The sequence below is a fragment of the Cetorhinus maximus genome, chromosome 1 (assembly GCF_964194155.1).
Source record: "Cetorhinus maximus chromosome 1, sCetMax3.hap1.1, whole genome shotgun sequence".
NCBI classification, from domain to species: domain Eukaryota; kingdom Metazoa; phylum Chordata; class Chondrichthyes; order Lamniformes; family Cetorhinidae; genus Cetorhinus; species Cetorhinus maximus.
Genome location: NC_135879.1, coordinates 223,045,525 through 223,069,323, shown reverse-complemented (window position 1 = coordinate 223,069,323; position 23,799 = coordinate 223,045,525). Strand labels below are relative to the sequence as shown.

At 42.7% G+C, this 23,799-nt stretch overlaps 1 protein-coding gene across 2 annotated transcripts in view; it reads left to right on the top strand.

Annotated features, from left to right (window-relative positions):
* reep1 (receptor accessory protein 1) overlaps positions 1-23,388 on the top strand; it is a 110,358-nt gene extending 86,970 nt beyond the window's left edge. Inside the window, exons 7-9 of one of the 2 annotated variants that reach the window (XM_078553831.1) lie at positions 1,283-1,318; positions 8,912-9,057; positions 21,936-23,388. In XM_078553831.1, the coding sequence (XP_078409957.1) occupies positions 1,283-1,318; positions 8,912-9,057; positions 21,936-22,007 (254 nt within the window). In that variant the 3' untranslated portion in view covers positions 22,008-23,388. The remainder of the gene's footprint in view (positions 1-1,282; positions 1,319-8,911; positions 9,058-21,935) is intronic. The other variant, XM_078553840.1, reaches the window with a different exon arrangement.
* The last annotated feature ends 411 nt before the right edge of the window (positions 23,389-23,799 follow it).

Genomic DNA, 23,799 nt, shown 5'->3' with positions numbered 1-23,799 from the left:
ACAAGGGGTGATTATCTATGTAACATTCAAAGGGCAAACTGCTTTTAATACACCCCTAAAATATTTGACAAATACAATCTCATGTTCACTACTTCCACAGGAGTCTGGGTTTCTGCAGCTAAAGTACTTTTAGCAATTCTTTTTATTTTCTTAGCCTCCCATGCTAATGGGCAACATTTTCCATTCCCATCCACTAAAAAATAGTCTGAAACCCACTGCATTGGAATACCCATCAGGAAGATTAGCATGAGAATAACTGATTACATGTTCTTTGGATCACACAAGGGTGGAAACTTAAGTGCACGTTTCTTCTTTTTTAATGCTTTATTTTCCCTTAAAACATCCTCGACTTTGGGGTGCTTCATCATAGTACTCAGTTCCAGTAGCACCTGGTCTTCTCTGAGTGCACTATTAATTCAACTGACTAATTAAGCTTCACAACTGCACTGCTTCTTCTTTAGATTGAAATAACCTTTCTGTGATGACCTAGCATGATTAATCAGGATACGAGTTAACACTGCCTAAATAGGATTGCTGATTCAAAGTTACTCCAAACCTATTGTTTAATTTCTAAACCAATATATTTAAAAGCCGCTAAAGCCTAACTTCTCATTTTAAGTTCCACTTTAATCTTATTGACAACGTGTTTTTCAAATTCCACAGCACCACCCCGTAAGTAATCATCAACATGTATCGTGAAGGTGCTTGAAAGTTTCCCTTTTTGATACAGTAAAACATTGTGGGATCTGCTTTTAGTTGAACACAGCCTACTTTCAGCAAAACAGATCTCACTGAGAAATGCTACATCCTCGAGGCATCAATAGGCCATTTCTTTAGTTTCCATAAATTTGTGTAAGGCTAATATGGGCTCTGCGCCAATAGATGTTAAGCATATTTTATACTGTTGAAGTTCTCCAATTTTTCTTTTCGTCTGCAGGTCATAAGCTTGTGTGAGAGAAAGATTTGTTTTTGCAAAGCTTCTGATCACATCATTGAGAAAGGGCATTAAATACAATGAATTATTTTCAAAGTTTATTTACTGCTGTAGGCAAAACCACATGGCAACCATTTTGCATACCAAGATCCTCACATACAGCAATGAGGTGAATAACCAGTTGATCTCTTCTTGAAGGAGCATGATGGCCAGGACAAGATTTTACCTACACTGGAATATCCTGTTTCTCTTATTTCCATGCTGATTTGTGTTCCTTTGCTGATCTGCCAATTGTTTAATTTGGGTTGGTGAATGTTTTTCCATCGATATTCCTATTTTTTCCCCCAGTTTTTAGAAATGGCATCATTTTCAATATAATAACAGGTAAGTCATAAGATTTTGGGAATGAGGCTGCGGAATTCATCGTGGGCTCGTACTGTTTGAGCTATTGATTGTGCTGACTAACCTGGTGGCTATAATAACATTGGAATTAGTTGGATTGAAGGATGGATTGCTATATTAAAACCAAAATCACTAACATGGACTCAGACCTTTCTGGTGTTGTTCCGTAGTTGTCTGGTGGAATGACTTTCCTGATGGTTCAGTTGAAAAATGCATTTCTGCATGTAACACTATAGTTATGAGGACCACAAAAGTTCTAATCTCGTGTCCTGATCTGTACTGAGTTATCTGCTTTTAGTGGAGGCAGCAATAAGTTGCTACACCTGGCTTTACCTGCCTTTGGGATTCTATTCCTGTTCTCCAAGCATTCATAGAATCATACAGAACAGAAGGAGGTTATTCAGCCCATTGTGCATATGCTGGTCCTTGAAAGATATATCCAATTGGTCCCAATCCACTGTCTTTTCCCTTATAGCCCTGCAATTTTTTTAGTTCCCCAACTTATGATCCAGTTAGAGACTATTAATTTTTGTTTAAAGTAGACAAAGTTTGAAATCCCAGTTACCAAGACAGATGTCATGATTTCTCAGCAATCCAGTCAGCGACCACTGTGCATCACAATATCTGGTTAAAACTCTGTCTTCCTCCACAAGGGATTTCAACTCTTCATTTTTAAAGATTTAATTATTAAAGATTTGAATTCCCTCAAAAGCCACTCCAACTTAGACTGCCTTAATGACTGCTCACCTTCGGATGGTTCAACCTCTCCTCCTGAGACTGCGTTCCAAGGGATTCACAAAGCTGCACCCCTGACTAATTATCAGCACTCTTCCAACTTGTTCACAGACTGCTAGCTTTACTAAGCTGGCATTGCCTGGGGTTTCTCCGAATTCCAGTTCCCCGGCTATACCGAGCTATAAATAGTTCCCAGGGCTTCTCTACGTGCTGCAAACCACATGAGGTCCAAACTGCAACTCCCTGCTACACCAATGGCTCCCAGGACTTCTTCGAGCCCTAAATGCCTGAAGTCTGCTAACATCCTTTTGGTAAAGCCTCTTCCTTTGCTGCAGAGCACTCCCTCTCCCAGCAAACAGACAAATATGTTGAAGAGTTCCAATGATCCCTTCTAAGTGCTGACAACAGATTTGAGCCTCAGTTGCCAGCACTTAAAAAGTGCAGATATGAGCCTCCTGGGCCCTTTGGGTGCAATCTCACCAAAAAGGATGCTAGTCCAAAATTTGGCTGTTTTTATATGGAGTCGTCCCCCTCCCTACTGATCTCCCTTAGTGTGAACGTGCCTCCAGTGCCACCCTTAAGCCCTTAAAAATCCTTTAACTTACCTTTTCAAGAAGTTTCCTGGCCTCCTGTACTGCTTCTGTGGCCGTCCCCACCTCTTCACACTGGATGGGATCGCAGAGGGCTTTCAAAAGCAAGGTCTGACTTTGGGCTTTGTGATAGGGTTGGGCTTCCTTTCCCGTGCCTTTTCTTGCCAGTGCAGAATGGCTGCCGGCAGAAACGGATGCGGGATGTTCTGCCTGCGCCACTCGGTGGTCGCCTTCTTTTGCTGTCCCACCTCCGTTTGGTCCCATTTCAGGACTGCAAAACCTGGCCCTAAGTGAGGATGAGACTGATAAGCCCTTATGCTCTCCATGCCAGATAGCCTGCCAAAACTGACTTTGGTTTACACATGAAAATGGCCACTCAGACAATGCACAGGAGAGTGGCATCAGTTGATGGAACTGAACCCCAGTCACTGTAAGTGCCTGCAAGAAAAAAAGAATGACTTGCATTTATATTGCACCTTTCACAGCATATCCCAAAGTGCTACATACTGTTGCCATGTAGGAAACAGGGCAGCCAATTTGCACACAGCAAGCTCCCACAAATATCAATGTGCTGATGCAACAATCAATTTTCGTGATGTTGATTGAAGGATGAATTGTGGCCAAGACCCCAGTGATAATTCTCTTGACCTGCTGAGTGTTTTCAGCATTTTCTGTTTATATTATAACTCCCCTGCTCTTTTTCAGAGCGGGTGTAGTCAGGACCTCGGTTTAACATCTTAGACAAGGCAGCACCTCCAACGGCGTATCACTCCCTCAGTTCTGCACTGGATTTTCAGTCTTGATTTTTGTGCTCAAGTCCTAATTTAAACCCATGACCTTCTGACTCAGAGGTGAGAGTGTTGCCACTGAGCCATGGCTGACACTGCTATGCAGGACCATAGGGGAGGAGGTCATTGCAGGAGCAAAAGAAAAGGTCTAATGCTCCAGATAACAGAGTCAGACCTCTGCTGCTGGACTACTTGAGTTCTGTGGAGTGTAACTTGGCTTTGGGAAAACTGCCAAGAGTCTGGCACAAGCCTGTATCTTAAGGCAGAAAAATGAATTTAAGCATATCTTTTACCAGTTGATATACAGAGGGGAACTTTAGAGCAATTTCCATACCAGCCAGCCATTATTGAGGGAGGAGATGCTATCTGATCCTTACAGGGCATCTAGATTGAATTGGTCTCTCCATCTCTCTCTCTCACTCTTTAGCATGTCAAAAGGCTCAACAATATGATTCACAAGAGCAGGTCAACCACAGCCTTTTGTTAGGGACTGAAAATAACTCATGCCTTCTTAAAAAACAACGTGTTCTTTCAGTGAAGTAGAAGCTCTGATTTATGGATAAAGGCTATGTCCTATATTGTCAGACGAGGTTTTTATGAAGTGGGAATGTTAGTGAAAGGCTAATGCACAAACAATGCTGAAGATAGTATGCTGAGTCAACTTATAAACATCATGAACTCAGCATGAAGCCCGCTTCCCACTATCTGTAGAATTTTATATGGTTTACATGATTCAGTTTTTGCAAATGGCCTTTTCCAGAGTGCTGCACTGGTCCAGGAGAAGCCCCTGGTGGTGTTGGCAGAAAGCAAGCATTCTCTTTTTTTTGACAATGTCACTGTGAGTTTACAACAAATTAAATTGCAGTAAATTCCATGGGAATTTCCAGGCACATTTTAACTCATAAACAGAACTAAAGGGAAATTATCTCATAAACAGAACTAAAATAATTTGCATTGAGCCACAGCCATTCATGGATATTAAATTAAGAAAAGGATTTGAAAAGATGATGTTACAGAAGCCAGTTATTGCTGCATTCATTGATTTCTGCCAATACAGCAACCAAGTCATTGAAATTGGCCTCAGCGCCTGTAGTAGGAAAACTGCCAGGGTTCCTGTCCCTAAACCTACAGTTAAAGGGGGCAGGTAGGGACAAGATTGGGGTTGACTATGGTGTGCCCCATACCCCAATGACACTCAGGGGTCAAATTTGGATTGTGCCCAAATTCAAGCAGTCCTAAAGTGTATGTGAGTTGAGATCAGATGGGGACAGGTGGAGAGGAGGGCTCCAAATGCTCATTTGGAGAGCTGGTGCCGACATGATGGGCCGAATGGCCTCCTTCTGTGCCGTTAAGGTTCTGTGATTCTGTGAGCAATGGCTGGCTGCAGTCTCAACATGGAAGCAGGAGGAGAATGTTTTTTTAAATTTGTGTTTATGTAGCACGTAGCAGCCTCCAGCTGCCCCTCGAAGGATCCCTAGTTTCAGCGCTATGCCTGTGTGACCAACATAGCACAGTTCATGTTGCAGTAAGTCACGGTCGCATATGGGAATGGTACCTGAAACTGGAATTGGACCTTGGATTTGCTTTGGAAAGGAGCCTGATACTAGTTTCGGGTGAGCATCCTTGACCACTCCTGGGCACCCTAACCTGGTTAGCATGTGGTGCTCATCCAACGCAAAATGTGCACGCACAACAGATGCCACGCTGGAGTCATCAATGCCCAATGAACAGTCACGCTGTGGTCTAATTTCTAGGCCTCACATCCAGGTTTACACAGGAAGGTAGTCTTTATCCCACTTATCTACCATTAACCTTTAACTACACAAGCATGAATGAACTTGAGTTGGATTTAACAACTGCTCTCTGCAAGGGATTGAAAATAATTGTGTTAAGTAATTACTCTGACTGTATTGGTGTGCACCTGCATTATGGATGCTAACAGATACTTGAGTTGCTGAAAATGACACCACATGGTGGCACTTGTTTGTATTAATAAATGGTTAAGTCAAATGAAATATCTTAATGACTTTGCTCACACTCTTTCCATGACTCTATATGGTTCCCTCCCCCTCACCCCCGGATAAAAAATTGTAGGGGGAACCCACCCAGATCCCAATGGCTGCCCCACAGCAATTCAACGCTGGGAGCAGTGTTAATTGCTTTAAGGTGAGATTTAATTCTCTTTCTCTAAGTCCTGCCTTTGAGAGCTGATGGCCAGCAGGTCTGTAGTCCCAGCAGCACCAACAGGGAGCGGTGACCATTTCTGGGACTACAGGCAGTCCCAACATGTCGAGGAGCCCAGTAAATCCAGGGCCGGGGGTCTCAGCGAGGTGGGTGAGGGAGAAGAAGTTGATGGGGGAGTGGGGTGGGGGGCTGGCATCAAGAGGCTTGGGGGAGGGTTAAAGGGGGGGAATGACCTTTAGGGGGTGCCTCCGATTGGCCCAGGGGGCTAGCAAAGAAGGCTCTCCCAAACCACCGACCCCCTTGTCCAGTCTGCATAGCTAAAGCTGCCAGACTTCCCTCATAACATGGGCCTCCCACCGCCGCAGATCAAATTGGCCTGAATAGACCCTCGATGCCTGCCCCCACCCCATAAAGTTTCAGACAGGTCAGAGGCGGGTGGGTAGCTGGCAGGTAGGACGCCGACTGTTTTACATGCCCTCCTGCCTTCAAACCCACTGGCTGGGGAGTATAAAGTCTAGCCCAATGACAATGGATTGAAGATTTGCTCCTCAAACAATTTAAAGCAATCGAGTGATATTTGAAGAATAATCTCCTAATCCCTACTTTGGATTAGTTCCAAAATATACCAAAATCCATGCATTGAATATCAGTGTAATTGCTGCAGCTTGTGGACTCCAAGTGTGTCCACCTCTAGGAGTAACCAAATGACTAAAATTATGGACTTGTGTTTCCTACAACACTTGCACCATCCTCCCTCTTCTTTCCTGATGTATCTACAGCTTTCTCTCTCTTTTTCTCATGCAGTCTGTCCAATTTCAATTCCAGTATCTCCCCACTATTCTATCCAACGCATGCTCCTATATTTTCTGTATGTTGCACTTTACTGTTACAATCCCACGGTTTCTGCCCCATGACTTAACTTTAAACAAAAGGTAGATCTTACTGCTGGGCCTGGGATTACTGTACAGGGGTTGGCATGCACAGGGATCAATGGGCGTCCTTGAATTATTAGAATTCAAGTTATGGTTTATCAAGAACTGATATCCCTTCCATCGTTATTAGTTCGATGTTAACAAATTTAAGGAATTATTCAACACACAGTTCATTATTTTGATTTTTAAGCTAGCCTTATAGTTTTTATTTTTAAATGTGAGGAATTTTTGCGTGAAATTTATCGTAGAGGGATGCACCTTGTCTCTCCTGATGCCTCAGTGAGTGGGACGAAATGAATCGATAAGATGTACAGACCCACGAAGGGCCCAGAATTGGTACCCTGGCTTGTGCTGAGGTAGCTGATCTCAGGCTAGGTGTCATGCAGGGCATTACAATTGACTTTGGCACCCCAGGAGAGGAGTATCAAACAGTTGTTACAACTGAGCAACCCCTGCTGAAAGAGTTGACGCCTGGATGACATGTAACCTGGGCTAAGCAAAGACAAATAAGCCTATTCTCCAGGCTCACACTTGAATAATAATCACATGGCTGAGGGACAATAAGGCAACCAACCACGTGAAAGCATACTCTAGCAAGAAGTTAATGCTTTCAGGGGGTGGAATGTTTATTGCATTGTAACCTAATCATGTTACATCTTTGCTTTCTTCTTCCGACTCTTTTTCCATCTCTTCATTCTCCATCAACAACCTGGAACGTTTGTGTAAGTTATGTCAGTCTGCATGAACTGTCTTTAATTAGTAAAGACTTAAAGCCTGGCTTCCAGTTGGCTATAATGAATATGTTCCTTCATTAGCTGCTGAGTGTTTTTGCCTGGGATGGTGCTGCTGAATGGTATTAGTGCACAGTTATTGTGGTAGTGTTATGCTTATGAAATGCTAAATTAACAATTTAATTGTAATTTCCTTGTTTATGGCCACTGAGGCAGGATATCCAATTTAGCTTCATGCTACTTATCGGTGGTTTTGTGAAAACAATATTTTGTAACAATCTATCAACAGTTAAATGGAAACCCATTGGAAACCAAGCATTTCAAGTGCAATTAGTTATTTAAAGAAATCATGCCCAAATATATTTCGATTCCATTTTTGAAAAATACTCATTCAACAACACCAGCTCAATATGTGCTGTGGAATAGGCTTGCTTGTGTCTTGCTGCTCTACTTGTGCTCAGTGTTGCTATGGATGCTTACACAAACAGGAGGAAGGTCTTCTCTGCTTCTGCTGCAAACTGACACTTTTACTCAGAGCAGGCTCACAGTTTTACAACTGCAACCAAGCCAATGTTTGATTCGCTTCATGTTTTGCTGTTCCGTATCGACCCGTCAGCGACAGTAAGATTATTGTGTTCGAATAACTTTCTTGGCTGAACCATTTCCAGCAGCTGTTGTATCTCGCTTCTGTTGGTCATCCTATGCCATTTGCCTCACATCATTTTTAAAGTGGCGGTGTCCCTTTTAATTTGCTCATTCAACCTGCAAAGTAATGTACGGTCATCCTTACAAGTGGGTTAATTAATACAATAGACTGTCTAGTTGTAGTGCAGGTTTAAAGGGAAAGGGTATTTTGCTGAGCTGTTTCTTAATGCAAAATTAGCAGAAAGCGGGTGCAACAAGGGTGAACCAGAGATGAGAGAGATTTAGGGTGCAGAGGAGATTAATTCCAATGTTAACACAGATGAGGGACTTCAGTTTTGTGGAGAGACTAGAGAAGAAATTGGAAAAGTTTTTAAAGGGGGATTTAATTGAGATGTTCAAGTTGGCACAGACTTAATGGGCTAAATGGCCACCTTCTGTGCTGTAAGATTATATAATGTATTTCAACTTTATTAAAATTTCATTTACCATTGCATGGGATTTACAGCACTGACCATTTGACTCAGCTGATCCATGCCAGTGTTAATGCTCCACACGAGCCTCCTCCCACATCATTTTACCTCATTTTATCAGTTTTTGATTCCTCAAAATAAATAGGATTTTTTTTATTGTTCTTGGGATGTGGGTATCATTGGCATAGCCAGCTATTGCCCAGCCATAATCGCCCTTATATTTTTATGTTAAATCTGAAAATTGTTGCATCACAACATTTAACCGATTTTAGATCTTTTGCCTCTACCACCTTAACCGGAATGGCACTCCAGAGATTGGTAAGTTTTCATGTGAAGAGCTTGCGGCTTTTGTGTTTTCAAGATAACACTAACTAAGCATGCTTGGCTTTTGGTGTCAGTAGCATATCCTTAAGGCCATTATTAAACCAACAATTATTTTATTTGTTTTATTTTTGCATTATTTTTCTTCACCTCTTAGCTTGTTAACTGGACGCTAAAAGGTGATGAAGTAAATATTGATCGGGGTCCAAGGTCAGATGAAGAGCAGTATAAGACTAAAGCAGTAGAGGATTCTGTTGAGGAGATAACAGGAGCCATGCTCAAACGCCCCCATAAACCACTTAGAAAAAAGATGCAACGTCCTGAGGTATGACACTGGACCTGCTCTGTGGAGTTGTCTCTTGAGTGAGTTAGAGAAGTGGACTGCCTAGTTAAGCAAGGTCCATTTTTCAAGTGATTTAGTGGATGTCTTTATTTTTTGTGACAAGCTGTTTTTTCGTGCTAATTCAGCTTTATGTAAACTGAGCTCTGCCGAATGTAGAAGTAAAGCTTTGACCTGAAGGTTTTGTCAAAATGATCGACTCTGGTTGTTCCTTGTCAAGTGGAATGAAAGAAAATCTACCCCCTTATCCTTTCCTGATGCAAATCACTACAGCTTGCTTGGTGCTGTTACTCTAATTGATGAAATCAAGGAAATATTTATCTTTAGAATTTTTCCAACCAATGTGATTTAATTTAGCATCGACTTCATAAGTTACGATTAAACACAAAACATTGGGTACTCTATAAGATAATATCAAAAGAAATAGGAGCAGGAGTAGGCCATTCGGCCCATCGAGCCTGCTCTGCCATTCAATAAGGTCATGGCTGATCTGAATGTGGCCTCAACTCAACTTTCCTGCCTGCTGCCCTCACCCTTGACTCCCTTGCCAATCAAAAATCTGTCTAATTGAACCTTGAATATAGTCAATGACCCAGCCTTCACTACAATCTGGGGAAGAGAATTCCAAAGACTAACGACCCTCTGAGAGAAGAAATTCTTCTTCATCTCCATCTTAATTGAGAGACTCCTTATTTTGAAACTGTGTCCCTTAGTTCTAGATTCCCCTGTTGGGGGAAAAATCCTCTCAGCATCTACCCTGTCAAGTCCCCTGAGAATCTTATGTTTCAATAAGATTGTCTCATTCTTCTAAACTCCGATCAGTATAGTCTCAACATTTCCTCATAAGACAAACCCCCTCATCCCAGGAATCAGCTGAGTGAACCTTCTCTGCACTGCTTACCATAGATCGCAGTGTATAAGTTGACCTTTGAAGCTTTGAAAAATCTTTCCAAAAATGGGGATCGACTTATAAGCCAATTATAAAGTGTGTCAAGCCAAGCAGCAACAAGGAATGTAAATATTCGGACTCCATTTGGAGGCACTGAAAGATTGTACACTGTTTACATGAGAAGATGGCAAAGCCAAGTTCTACCCTTCTTGGGGAGGAGGAATATTTTCAATATTTTATTTGATAAAAGTCATTGCTGTCATAGAGACATGGTTGAGAGAGGGGCAGGGTTGGCAGCTCAATATTCCAGGATATAGGGTCTTCATGTGAGACAGGGAAGGAGGTAAAAGTGGAGTGGGTATCGCAACCTTGATCAAGGAGTCAATTACAGCAGTAAGGAGGGATGACATCTTAGAAGGCTCCTCAAATGAAGCCATATGAGTAGAACTGAAAAACAAAAAAGGAGCAATCACATTGCTGGGAGTGCACTATAGGCCCCCAAACAGTCAGAGAGAAATAGAAGAGCAGATATGTAGGCAAATTTCAGAGAAGTGTAAAAATAATAGGGTAGTAATAGTGGGGGATTTCAGCTTCCCCAACATTAACTGGGTTAGTCATAGTGTGATAGATTTTGAGGGAGCGGAATTCTTAAAATGCAAACAGGAGAGCTTTTTAAGCCATTATGCAGAAGGTCCTACAAAAGAGGGGGTGGTCCTGGACTTAATTTCAAGGAATGAAGCCGGGCAAGTGGTAGAGGTATCAGTGGGGGAACATTTTGCGGATAGTGACCATAACTCTGTTAGATCCAAGGTTGTTATGGAAAAGGACAAGGATGGGCCAGAAGTCAGAGTTCTAAATTGGGGGAAGGCCAATTTTAATAAGATCAGATATGATTTGACCAGAGTGGACTGGGAGCAGCTACTTTTGGTAAATCTGCATCAGAGCAGTGGGACTCATTCAATAAGGAAACAGGGAGAGTGCACGGCCAACATTTTCCAGTAAAGACAAAGGTTGGAACCAACAAATCCAGGGAACCCTGGATGTCAAGGGATATACAGGATTGGATAAAGAGAAAAAGGGAGGCTTATGGCAGATACTGAGGGCTCAAAACAGCGAAAGCCCTAGAGGAGTGTAGAATGTGTAGGGGGGAACTTAGAAAGGAAATTAGGAGAGCAAAAAGGGGGCATGCAAAAACATTGGCAGGTAAAATAAAGGAAAATCCAAAGTTACTTTACAAGTACATTAAGAGTAAGAGGATAACTAGGGAAAGAGTAGGGCCCTTTAAGGACCATAGTGGTAATTTGTTTGTGGAGCCAGAAGACGTAGGTAGGGTTCTAAATGAATACTTTGTGTAGGTGTTCACAAGTGAGAGGGATGATGTGGGTATGGAAATCAGGTAGAAGGACTGTGATGTAATTAAAGGAATTAGCATAGAAAGGGAGGAGGTTCTAAGTGGTCTGGCAGGCTTAAAAGTAGATAAATCATCAGACCCAGATGAAATGTGTCCCAGGCTGTTGAGTGAAGCAAGGGAGGAGATAGCAGGGGCGTTGGCAATAATTTTCAATACCTCTCTGGCCGCACGAGAGGTGCCAGAGGACTGGAGGACAGCCAATGTGGTACTGTTATTCAAGAAGGGAGGAAAGGATAAACCAGGGATCTACAGGCCAGTCAGTCTAACCTCATTGGTGGGGAAACTATTGGAAGCAATTCTGAGGGACAGAATTAATCTACACTTGGAGAGGCAGGGATTAATCAAGGACAGTCAGCATGGTTTTGTTAAGGGGAGGTCAGGTCTGACCAATTTGATTGAATTTTCCGAAGAGATGACCAGGTGTGTAGATAAGGGCAATGCATTTGTCATAGTCTACTTGGACTTCAGCAAGGCTTTTGATAAGGTCCCACATTGGAGACTGATAACAAAAGTAAGAACCCATGGGATCCAAGGCAATTTGGGAAATTGGATCCAGAATTGTCTGAGTGGCAGGAAGCAGAGGGTGATGGTCGATGGGTGTTTTGTGACTGGATGCCTGTGTCCAATGGGGTTGGGTCCCTTGCTGTTTGTGGTATATATAAACAATTTAGACTTGAATGTAGGAGGGTTGATCAGTAAGTTCGCGGATGACACAAAAATTGATGGGGTGGTAAATAGTGAGGGAGATAGCCTTAGCTTACAGGAGGATATAGACGGGCTGATCAGTGGCAAATGGAATTTAATCCGGATAAGTGTGAGATGATGCACTTGGGCAGGACAAACAAAGCACTGGAATACACAATAAATGGTAGGACCATGGGAAGTACCGAGGATCAGAGGGACCTTGGTGTACATGTCCACCAGTCCCTTAAGATAGCGGGACAGGTAGATAAGGTGGTTACAAGGGCATATGGGACAGAAACATAGAAATTAGGAGCAGGAGTAGGCCATTTGGCCCATCCAGCTTGCTCCGCCATTCATTATGATCATGGCTGATCATCCAACTCAATAGCCTGCTCCCGCTTTCTCCCCATATCCTTTGATCCCTTTCGCCCCAAGAGCTATATCTAACTCCTTGAAAACATACAATGTTTTGGCCTCAACTACTTTCTGTGGTAGTGAATTCCACGGGCTCATCACTCTCTGGGTGAAGAAATTTCTCCTCATCTCTGTCCTAAATAGTCTACCCCGTATCCTCAGACTGTGCCCCTGGTTCTGGACTCCCCCACCATCGGGAACATCCTTCTTGCATCTACCCTGTCTAGTCATGTTAGAATTTTATAGGTTTCTATGAGTTCCCCCTCATTCTTCTGAACTCCAGCAAATATAATCCTAACCGACTCAATTTCTTGTCATATGTCAGTCCCGCCATCCCAGGAATCAGTCTGGTAAACCTTCGCTGCACTCCCTCTCTAGCAACAACATCAGATAAGGAGACCAAAACTGCACACAATATTCCAGGTGTGGTCTCACCAAGGCCCTGTATAATTCCCTGCTCCTGTACTCGAATCCTCTCGCTATGAAGGCCAACATACCATTTGCCTTCTTTACCGCCTGCTGCACCTGCATGCGTACCTTCAGTGACTGGTGTACGAGGACACCCAGGTCTTGTTGCACATTCCCCTCTCTCAATTTATAACCATTCAGATAATAATCTGCCTCCCTGTTTTTGCTACCAAAGTGGATAGCCTCACACTTATCCACATTATGCTGCACCTCCCATGCCTTTGCCTACTCAGCTTGTCTAAAGCACACTGAAGCATCTCTGCATCCTCCTCACAGCTCACCCTCCCACCCAGCTTTGTATCATCTGCAAATTTGGAGATAATACATTTAGTTGCCTCATCTAAATCATTAATATATACTGTGAATAGCTGGGGTCCCAGCACCGATCCCTGAGGTACTCCACTAGTCACTCCCTGCCAATCGGAAAAAGACCCATTTATTCCTACTCTGTTTCCTGTCTGCCAACCAGTTTTCTATCCATCTCAATACATTACCCCGAATCCCATGTGCTTTAATTTTACACTTGGATACTTGCCTTTATTAGCCAAGGCATAGCATATAAGAGCAGGGAGGTTATGCTGAAACTGTATAAAATGCTGGTTAGGCCACAGCTGGAGTATTGCCTGCAGTTCTGGAATCCGCATTATAGGAAAGATGTGTTTGCACTAGAGAGAGTGCAGAGGAGATTTACCAGGATGTTGCCTGGGCTGGAGAGTTTTAGTTATGAGGAGAGATTGGATAGACTGGGGTTATTTTCCCTGGAGCAGAGGAGATTGAGAGGGGGACATGATTGAGGTGTATAAAATTGAGGGGCATAGATAGGGTAGACAGGAAGGAACTTTTCCCCTCGGTAGAGGGATCAATAACCATGGGGCATAGATTTAAGGTAAGGGGCAGGAGGTTTAGAGGGGATGTGAGGAAGAATTTTTTCACCCAGAGGAATCTGGAACTCACTGTCTGAAAAGGTGGTAGAGGCAGAAACCCTCATAACATTTAAGAAGTATTTGGATGTGCACTTGCAATGCCAGGGCATAGAAGGCTATGGGCCTAGTGCTGGAAAATGGGATTAGAATAGTTGGGTACGTGTTTGACCAGCACAGACTCAATGGGCCGAAGGGCCTTTTTCTGTTCTGTAGACCTCTGACTCTGTGACTCTATAAATCCAATTTGTTTTGGTGCCTTGCAGTAGGTATTTGTGCCGAAAGAATAAATCATTGCCACCCATCCAACTGCACCCAGCGATGGAAATAAAAGATTTACTTAACGTACATTTAATTTGATTGCAAAAATTTCCCCCACTCAATTATAACCTACCAACAGAAAAGCAACATAGGGGTCAATTAGTATTTGACTATTTCATGCATATGTAATTCCATGGTTCTGCGTTCAAATCTATCAAAATCATACACGTTCAGTTAACATAAAAACTATTCATTTATTAACATGACTCAAACACTCTTTTTAGACATACACTCAACTCCAATTTCCTTTAAGGCACTTATACTGTCCACCAGTGTTCCACGTTGAGGTTCAGCGAATAACAAAATCCCCGCAGGTTACGGCAATCCCCAAAAGCCAATGTGATACACACGCCATCCATGGAGCTTTGTCCATTGCATAGTTTTACAGTTCACATGAAACGGTAAGAAAAATTATAATAACCAGGACAAAAAAATTTAACATACATTTTATTAAAAATTCTTGACATAGTATCAATAAATGATATCTTTTGAAGTTATAAATCATCTTTTTTCATGTAACTATAAAGTTCTGTCATGTTTCCCCATGGTATAGTTGAATTCATACAGTCATACTACAGTTCAGCTGTTTTAAAAATTGATTCTTTCAAAACTGGTATTGTCCAAGTAGACTTAGGAAATTTATTAGCAGAAAAGTGGGAGATCAACATACATAATGAGTATAGGCCTAAACACACATTTTGGCACCAAAGAAATTGAGTTGCTTTATATGCTGGGTCAACTTGTACACTGCGATCTATAGTATAGCCTTCCTTAAGTAAGGAGACCAAAACTCTGCACAATACTTCAGGTGTGATCTCTCCAATGCCCTGTCTAGTTGTAGCAAGATTTCCCTACTTTTATACTCCATCCCGTTGTAATAAAGGCCAATATTCTATTTGCCTTCCTAATTACTTGCTGTACCTGCACGCTAACTTTTCGTGATTCATGTACAAGGACACCTAGATCACTCTGTGCTGAAGCATTCTGCAGTCTCTCTCCATTGAAAACATATTTTGCTTTTCTAATCTTCCTGCAGAATGGACAACCTCACATCTTCCCACATTATACTCCCATCTGCCAAATTTTCTCCATTTCAGTTAACCTATCTATATCCCTTTGCAGACTCTTTGTATCTTTCTCACAACTTGCTTTCCTATCTATCTTTGTATCATCAGTAAACTTGGTTACAATACAGATATAAAAACAAAAAACTGCGGATGCTGGAAATCCGCACCACCCCACCAGCCTCCGCATTCAAAGGATCATCCTCCACCATTTCCGCCAACTCCAGCATGATGCCACCACCAAACACATCTTCCCTTCACCCCCCCGGCAGCATTCCGTAGGGATCATTCCCTCCGGGACACCCTGGTCCACTCCTCCATCACCCTCTACTCCTCAACCCCCACCTATGGCACCTCCCCATGCCCACGCAAAAGTTGCAACACCTGCCCCTTCACTTCCTCCTCACAGTCCAAGGGCCCAAACACTCCTTTCAAGTGAAGCAGCATTTCACTTGCATTTCCCCTAACTTAGTCTACTGCATTCGTTGCTCCCAATGCGGTCTCCTCTACATTGGAGAGACCAAACGTAAACTGGGTGACCGCTTTGCAGAACACCTGCGGTCTGTCCGCAAGAAAGACCCAAACCTCCCTGTCGCTTGCCATTTTAACACTCCACCCTGCTCTCTTGCCCACATGTCTGTCCTTAGCTTGCTGCATTGTTCCAGTGAAGCCCAACGCAAACTGGAGGAACAGCACCTCGTGTTCCGAATAGGCACTTTACAGCCTTCCGGACTGAATATTGAATTCAACAACTTTAGATCTTAAACTCCCTCCTCCATCCCCACCCCCTTTCCATTTCTTCCCCCTCCCTTTTGTTTTTGCCAATAATTTATATAGATTTTTCTTTTCCCACCTATTTCCATTATTTTTAAATCTATACCTTTAATACCCTGTTACTCTTTCCACCCCACTCCCACTAGAGCTGTACCTTGAGTGTCCTGCCATCCATTCTTAATTAGCACATTCGTTTAGATAATATCACCACCTTCAACACCTCTTTGTTCCTTTGTCTGTGACATCTTTTGATTATCTGCTCCTGTCACTGCTCGCTTGTCCCTACAACCCCCCCCCACCCCCACCCCTCCCCAACCAACTTCTCTCCTCCTCCTCCTCCCCCCCCACCTTAAACCAGCTTATATTTCACCCCTCTCCTAATATTACTCAGTTCTGTTGAAGGGTCATGAGGACTCAAAACGACAACTCTTTTCTTCTCTGCCGATGCTGCCAGACCTGCTGAGTTTTTCCAGGTAATTCTGTTTTTGTTTTGGTTACAATACAGTTGGTCCCTTCATCCAAGTCATGAATATAGATCATAAATAATTGAGGCTCCACCTACGGCAATTCCTTAAGTCAGTTACCTGAAAAAAATCCATTTATCCAACTCTGTTTCCTGTTAGTTAGCCAATCCTTTATCTGTGCTAATATATCACCCTTAACACCATGAGTTCTTCTCTTGTGCAGTAATCTTTTATGTGGCATCTTATCGGATGCCTTTTGGAGAACATCTACTGGTTCCCCTTTGTCCACCTTGCTTGTTACATCCTCAAAGAACTCTAATAGATTGGTCAAACACAAATTCCCTTTCAAAAATCATGTTGACTCTGCCTGATTGTATTAGGATTTTCTAATTGTCCTGCTACTACCCCTTAATAATGGATTCCATAATTTTCCCAATGGCAGATGTCAGACTAACCTATAGTCTCCTACTTAAGACAGATACAAAATATTTGTTCAGTCTCTGCCATTTTCTTGTTCCCCATTATTAATTCTCCAGTCTCACCCTGTAGGGTACAAATGCTCTCTGTTGCTACCCTTTTCCTTTTTATATGCTTGTACAAGCTTTTACCATCTGTTTTTATATTTCTTCCTTATTCTCTCTCATACTCCAATTTTTCCCTCTTTATTATTTTTCATCCTTTGCTGATTTCTAAACTTTTCCCAGTCTTCTGACCTACCACTAATCTTAGCAGCATTGTACATCTTTTCTTTCAATTTGATACCACCTTTGACTTCCTTGGTTACCTTCAGATGGTGCATCCTTCCAATAGAATCTTTCATTCTCAGTGGAATATTTATTTATTCTTTCATGGGATCTGAGCATCACTGGCGAGACCAGCATTTTTATTGCCCATTCCTATTTGTCTTTGAGAAGGTGGTGGTGAGTCACCTTCTTGAACCGCTGCAGTCCATGTGGTTTAGGTGCACCCACAGTACTGTTAGGGAGGGAGTTCCAGGATTTTGATCCAGTGGAGAAACGGCGATATATTTCGAAGTCAGGATGGTGAGTGGCTTGGTGGTGTTCCCATATGCCTGCTGCCCTTGTCTTTCCAGGTGGTAGAGGTCATGTGGTTGGAAGGTGCCATCAAAGGAGCTTTGGTGAACTGGTGCAGTGCATCTTGTAGATGGTACACACTGCTGCCACTGTGCCTCTGTGGTGGAGGGAGTGGATGTTGGAGGTGGTGGATGGGGTGCCATGCCAATCAAGCAGGCTGCTTTGTCCTGTATGGTGTTGAGCTTGAGTGTCATTGGAGCTGCATTCATTCCAGGCAAGTGGATGGTATTCCATCACACCCCTGGCTTGTGCCTTGTAGATGGTGAACAGGCTTTGAGGAGTCAGGAGGTAAGTTACTCGCCACAGAATTCCCAGCCTCTGACCTGCTCTGTTCAGCTTCTAGTCATTGGTAATCTCCAACCAAGATATTGGTAGTGGGGGATTCAGTGATGGTAATGTCATTGAATGTCAAGGGTCGATGGTTAGATTCTCTCTTATTGGAGATGGTCATTGCCTGGCACTTGTATGGCACAAATGTTATTTGCCACTTACCAGCCCAAGCCTGAATGTTTTCCAGGTCTTGCTGCATATGCACATGAATTACCTCAGTATCTTAATAATCATGAATGGTGTTGAACCTTGTGCAATCATCAGCAAGTATCCCCACTTCTGACCTTATGATGGAAGGAAGGTAATTGATGAAGCAGCTGAAGATGATCGGGCCTAGGATACTACCATGAGAAACTCCTTCAGTGATGTCCTAGAACTAGATGATTGACCTCCACAACCATAACCATCTTCCTTCGTGCTAGGTATGACTCCAACCATTGACATCAATTTTGATGCCACACTCAGTCAAATGCTGCCTTGATGTCAAGGACAGCCACTCTCACTTCACTTCTTAAGTTCAGCTCTTTTGTCCATGTTTGGATCATGGCTGTAATAAGGTCAGAAGCTGAGTGCCCCTGCCATAACCCAAACTCAGTGTCAGTGAGCAGGCTATTGCTGTGTAAGTGCTGCTTGATAGAACTGTTGATGACCCCTTCCATCACTTCACTAATGATTGAGAGTAGACTGATGGGCAGGTAATTGGCCAGGTTGGATTTGTCCTGCTTTTTGTGCACAGGACATACCTGGCAATTTACCACAATGTCAGGTAGATGCCAGTGTTGTAGCTGTTCTGGAAAGCTTGGCTAGGGGCACGGCAAGTTCTGGAGCACAAATCTTCAGTACTATTGCCAGAATTTTGTCAGGGCCCATAGCCTTTGCAGTATCCTGTGCCCTCAGCAGTTTCTTGATATCACGTGGAGAGAATCAAATTGGATAAAGACTATCTTTTTTGAGAGTTATGAAATATCTCGTTAAATGTCTGCCACTGCTTTCTACTGTCTCACCTTTTTTCACATTCCACTTTAGCCAACTTTGTTTTCATACCCTTCTAACCGCTTTTATTTAAGTTGAAGACACTCGTTTCAGTCTTAAATTTCTCACCCTCAAACTGAATGTGAAATTCTATCATGTTATGATCACTCTTACTAGATGATACTTTACTATGAGGTCATTAATTAATCCTTTATTATTACACTTTACCAGCTCCAAAGTAAACTGTTTCCTGCTTGGTTTCAGAACTTGTTGTTCCAAGAAACTGTTCCAAATACACACTATTAATACATCCTCCAGGCTACCTTTGCCATGTTGATTTGTCCAATCAGTATGAAGATTAAAATCCCCTATGATCATTGCAGTGCATTTCCTACAAACCCTCAGTTATTTCTTGATTTATACTCTAACCTATAGTGTAGATACTATTTGGAGGCCTATAAACCATTCCCACCAGTGACTTCTTTCGTTTGCTATTTCTTATCTCCATCCAAACAGATTCTACATTTTCATCCTCTAAACCAAGATAATTTCTCACTACTGTGTTGATCTCAGCCTTCATGAACAAAGCAATCCCCACCTCTTTTTCTTCCTGTTCTTTCAAGATATCAAATACTCTTGAATATTCAGGTCCCAGCCATGGCCTCTTTGCAACGATGTCTCTGTAATGGCTATCATATCAATCTTATTTATTTTTATTTGTGCTATCAATTCGTCCATCTTGGTACAAATGCTGTGTGGATTCAGATAAGGAGCCTTTAATACTGTCTCTTTACCATTTCCCCCTACTCTGACCTATTTTGCTGATGCCTTCTTATGTTTGTATGCTCTGTCCCTTCCTGTTACCCTCTGGTTATCATTATCTGCATTGCTACCCTGTACTATTGCCTTGTCCTTTCTCTCCAACCTCCCACATCTCCCCTCATGTGAACCTGCACCCCCCTCCCCCACTATTTAGTTTAAAGCCTTCTCTACAGCTCAGTTATATGATCGGCCAGCACACTGGTCCCAGCGCCATTCAGGTGAAAACCATCCCCCAGAGTTCTGGTTCTGGTTCCAAAATGGCAACATTAATGTCAAATCTGTCAGTAAACCAGATATAAAATGGGGGTGGGAGTGCAGGAAAGCACATTTTTTAAAGTACACAGGGATTGTTTGGGCAAAATCAGGTCATGAAAAGTAAAATGCGAATAATTCTGGCCTATTCAATTGCTGTAAACAATTATGATGTGTAAAAGACACATTGAGTATCAGACCGCAAGATTGACTCCTGTGCTGTGAATTTTTTTTCTCCGTTTTTTTCATGGGATGTGGGCATCACTGGCAAGGCCAGCATTTGTTGCCCATCCCTACTTGCCCTTGAACTGACTGGCTTGCTAGGTCAGAGGGCAGTTAAGAGTCAACCACATTGCCGTGGGTCTGGAGTCAGGTGTAAGCCAGACTAGAAAAGGATGGCGGATTTCCTTCCCTGAAGGGCATTAGTGAATCAGATGGATTTTTTTCGACAATCGATGATATTTTCATGGTCACCATGACTGAGACTAGCTTTCAATTCCAGGTTTATTATTTATTGAATTTAAATTCCATCAGTTGCTGTGGTAGCGGGATTTGAATCCATCTCCTCAGAGATTACTAGTCCGGTGACATTAACCACTATGCCAATTTTCTGGGAAGACCCTGCCAAATTTAGCTTCTTGTGGTCAGCTCCCTTTTCAAAATAATGGGCTGTATTTTTATTGGGTGAAGGTGGAGGGTTCAGAGGTGGTCATGCTGGCAATTTCTCGTCACCAGCTGGCATGCCTGCCTGCCTCCAGCCTATTTTCAGTGAAGTTTCTGCTGGAGGGTGATGTCTACCTGCCCACTCTAATTGCCCTAATTAGGTTAAATAACGTGCCTGCTGAGCACACTCATCATACAGCATCTGGAATTTTCCAGATGGCAGACAGGCCCCCCCACCGCCCCCCATCCCCACTTACTGCAGCTGAAGCCCAGCAGGTGGCTGGGAGGCAGCCTCTAGGTGGCAGGCTGGCGGGGGCAATGACGCCTCCTTTAATTCCACTCCCCTCTCCTCTCCCTGCCCCAGCACCTTCCTCTCTTCAGAATGACAGTCTGGCAGCAGCCGTGTCCACACGTTATTTTTTTAAAGTCTTCAGCCTCGCTGTCCTGCCTCCATCAGCGGCGTTCAGCTCCCCCAGTTTGGTTGCCAGCCACACCAAGCCCCGGGCGCTCCGATTGGCTCTCCCGGCTGTGGAACCTGCCCATCATCCTTGATTGGACGGGGGTCATGGTGGCGCCTATTTAATTGGCTGCCACCCTCGAAATTTTCTCCCTGGATCCCACATCAGGCATTTTTGGGTTCCAAACCCACGTTTCATCCTGACAGTGATGTCAGGAACCAGGACCCAAAACTTGTGGATTGGGTGAGTCAAACTGAGGTGCAGTTCTACAGGCATTAGACAGTTCATCTGACGCCTCACCCAAGTGACCAAACATGAGCTCAGAGGATGTGTGCTGGCAGAGAGTTCAAATGATGGGAGGGATCACCTTTTCTAAGCCCAGTCTGTGCTCAACTGATATTCATATGTGTAGATGGTGTTCAAGAGAATGAGCTCAGCCTTGTTTTCAAAGTCCAAGCCAATTGTAATGTGCCAGCCAAGACCAGCAACCTCATCACAGACTGTGGGTTAAACCTGAGAGCTTCCTATAGCTGAATCGTACATCAGGTTTGCTCACTAATTCATGACCAAAGCAGCTGCTTATCTTGCAGTTGCAAGGTTCAGTGGTTGGTTTACACAGCGAATGGTTAGGATCTGGAATGCACCGCCTGAGTGTGTGATGGAGGCAGGTTCAATCATGGCATTCAAAAGGGAATTATATAAACACCTGAAGGGTAAAAATGTGCAGGGCTATGGGGAAAGGCTGTGGTAGTGGGACTAGCTGAGTTGTACTTGCAGAGAGCCAGCACAGACATGACAGGCCAAATGGTCTCCTCCTGTGCCGTAAACATTCTATGATTCTGTGTATATGTTTCTTTTTACAGGTAGAGCCAAGACACCCTAAGCCACCTCCCAGAAAGAGAAGCGCCACAACTTGTAACAGTGAATCCATGTGATGTTGAGGAGCCATTGGACTACAGTCACCTGGATTTGACCTCTTGTTTTACTGTCCTGCCTTCACGAGCCAAGCACCATGTGACACACTGGGAACCACTAAGAAACCACTGGCTGGAAAGTGCTTCACGTTTTCTGCAGATGTCTTTAGCGGCTACCTATAAGTATAATCTGCATCAAAACATGTTTTCTTTTCTTTGTTTGCTTTACATGAAGTGGTGAAACAAAATTCAGAGTGATGCTGAAATAATTGAAATGTTTGTATATCCAGCGCGTCTTCACTTTTGTGTAAGAACATTCCAGCACGTCCGTAGTACTCGACCATCAGAATTAGTTATTTTGCTTCAGAACAATCTAGTAAAAAAAGTTCAAAACTTTGAACTATTATTTATGTAAACTGGGCTATCTGCCCTACTGTACGCAGGTATATCCGTTATACTATACACAGGTATATCTGTCAGTATGTAGGCATGTATGCTATTCTGTTCACAGATATATCTATTACAATGCAGACAGGCATGTGTTATGCTGTGCAGAAGTGTATTGAATGTACTGTACATGTTTATATACGTTGCACTGTACACAGGGATGTATAATGAATTGTGTATGGTATACCTGACGTATTGTGCGCAGTATATCTGTTTCATTGTACACAGGTATATCTCTTGTACTGTATGCAGGTATATCTGTTGTATTTGTAGTTGGGTGTGTTTGTTGTATAAGTTGAAACTCATAAGCACATTGTGCACAAAGTTAAGACAGTAAAACTGACAAGGCTATCAGGATTATTTTTCTTTTGAGGAGAAGAAACGTTCTGTGACTCTTGCACTGTTGACGATGACAGAAGAAGTTTTATTTTTGCACCAAAATACAAAGTGTAACTGCTTTTATGTTTACTTATGGAACAGTGAGATTTAACAAATATTCTGTGATTCCCTGTTCACTGCTGTGTAGTTTTCAGCACAACAGAGTCCATTCAGGAAGCAAAAGAGTCAACCTCCTCTCTGTGCTCCTCATAGCGTTTAGCCTATGTGGCATTTGCTAAATAGCAGGCAGGATTCATCATTTATTAAGAGGGTTACGTGCTCAAACACTGATTTTTATTTTGAGTTGGAGAGGAAGAAGTGAATTAATATCGGAACTTCGGAGTAGGCCATTCAATCCCTTGAGCCTGTTCTATCACTCAGTGAGATCACAGGTGATCTGCACTTCAACTCCATTTACCTGCCAATGCTCCATCTCTCAATCACAGTTTTGAAACTTAATGTACTCTTTCCTTTGAAAATCAAGATCTGAGCTGGTCAAGCTCATGATTTAACTGTCAGTTTAGCTGAAGAGGCCCAGTGAGGACATTATTGCACAAACAATAAATTAATGGAATGATACAGGTCTATATCTTTTTTTGTGTTGAATTTCTCATATTTTTATCTGAATATTTAGGGTACAGTTTTGCTTTCAAATCATAAAAACCACCACAACAGAACGTCCTGTTGGTCTCTAATGGTGAAAATAATTGAGTGTGATTACAGAAATGTGGGTGAGCCAAATATAATTGTCCCACCATAACCATTTCTGTGTAATGGGACATTTCTCTGTAAAATCTCATGATGTTATAATATCGTAAGAGCCCCTGTGAAAAGTATCACTAGTGTTAATTGTGGTCTCAAGAAGGTATGTTGAAAGGAACCAGGAAAGAAATATCATTAGAATTACAGCCTAAAAATTGCATCAAACACAGTTATGTACAAATACACATCATCTCTATATTAAACAGGTTAGTGTTTCTGTAAAATA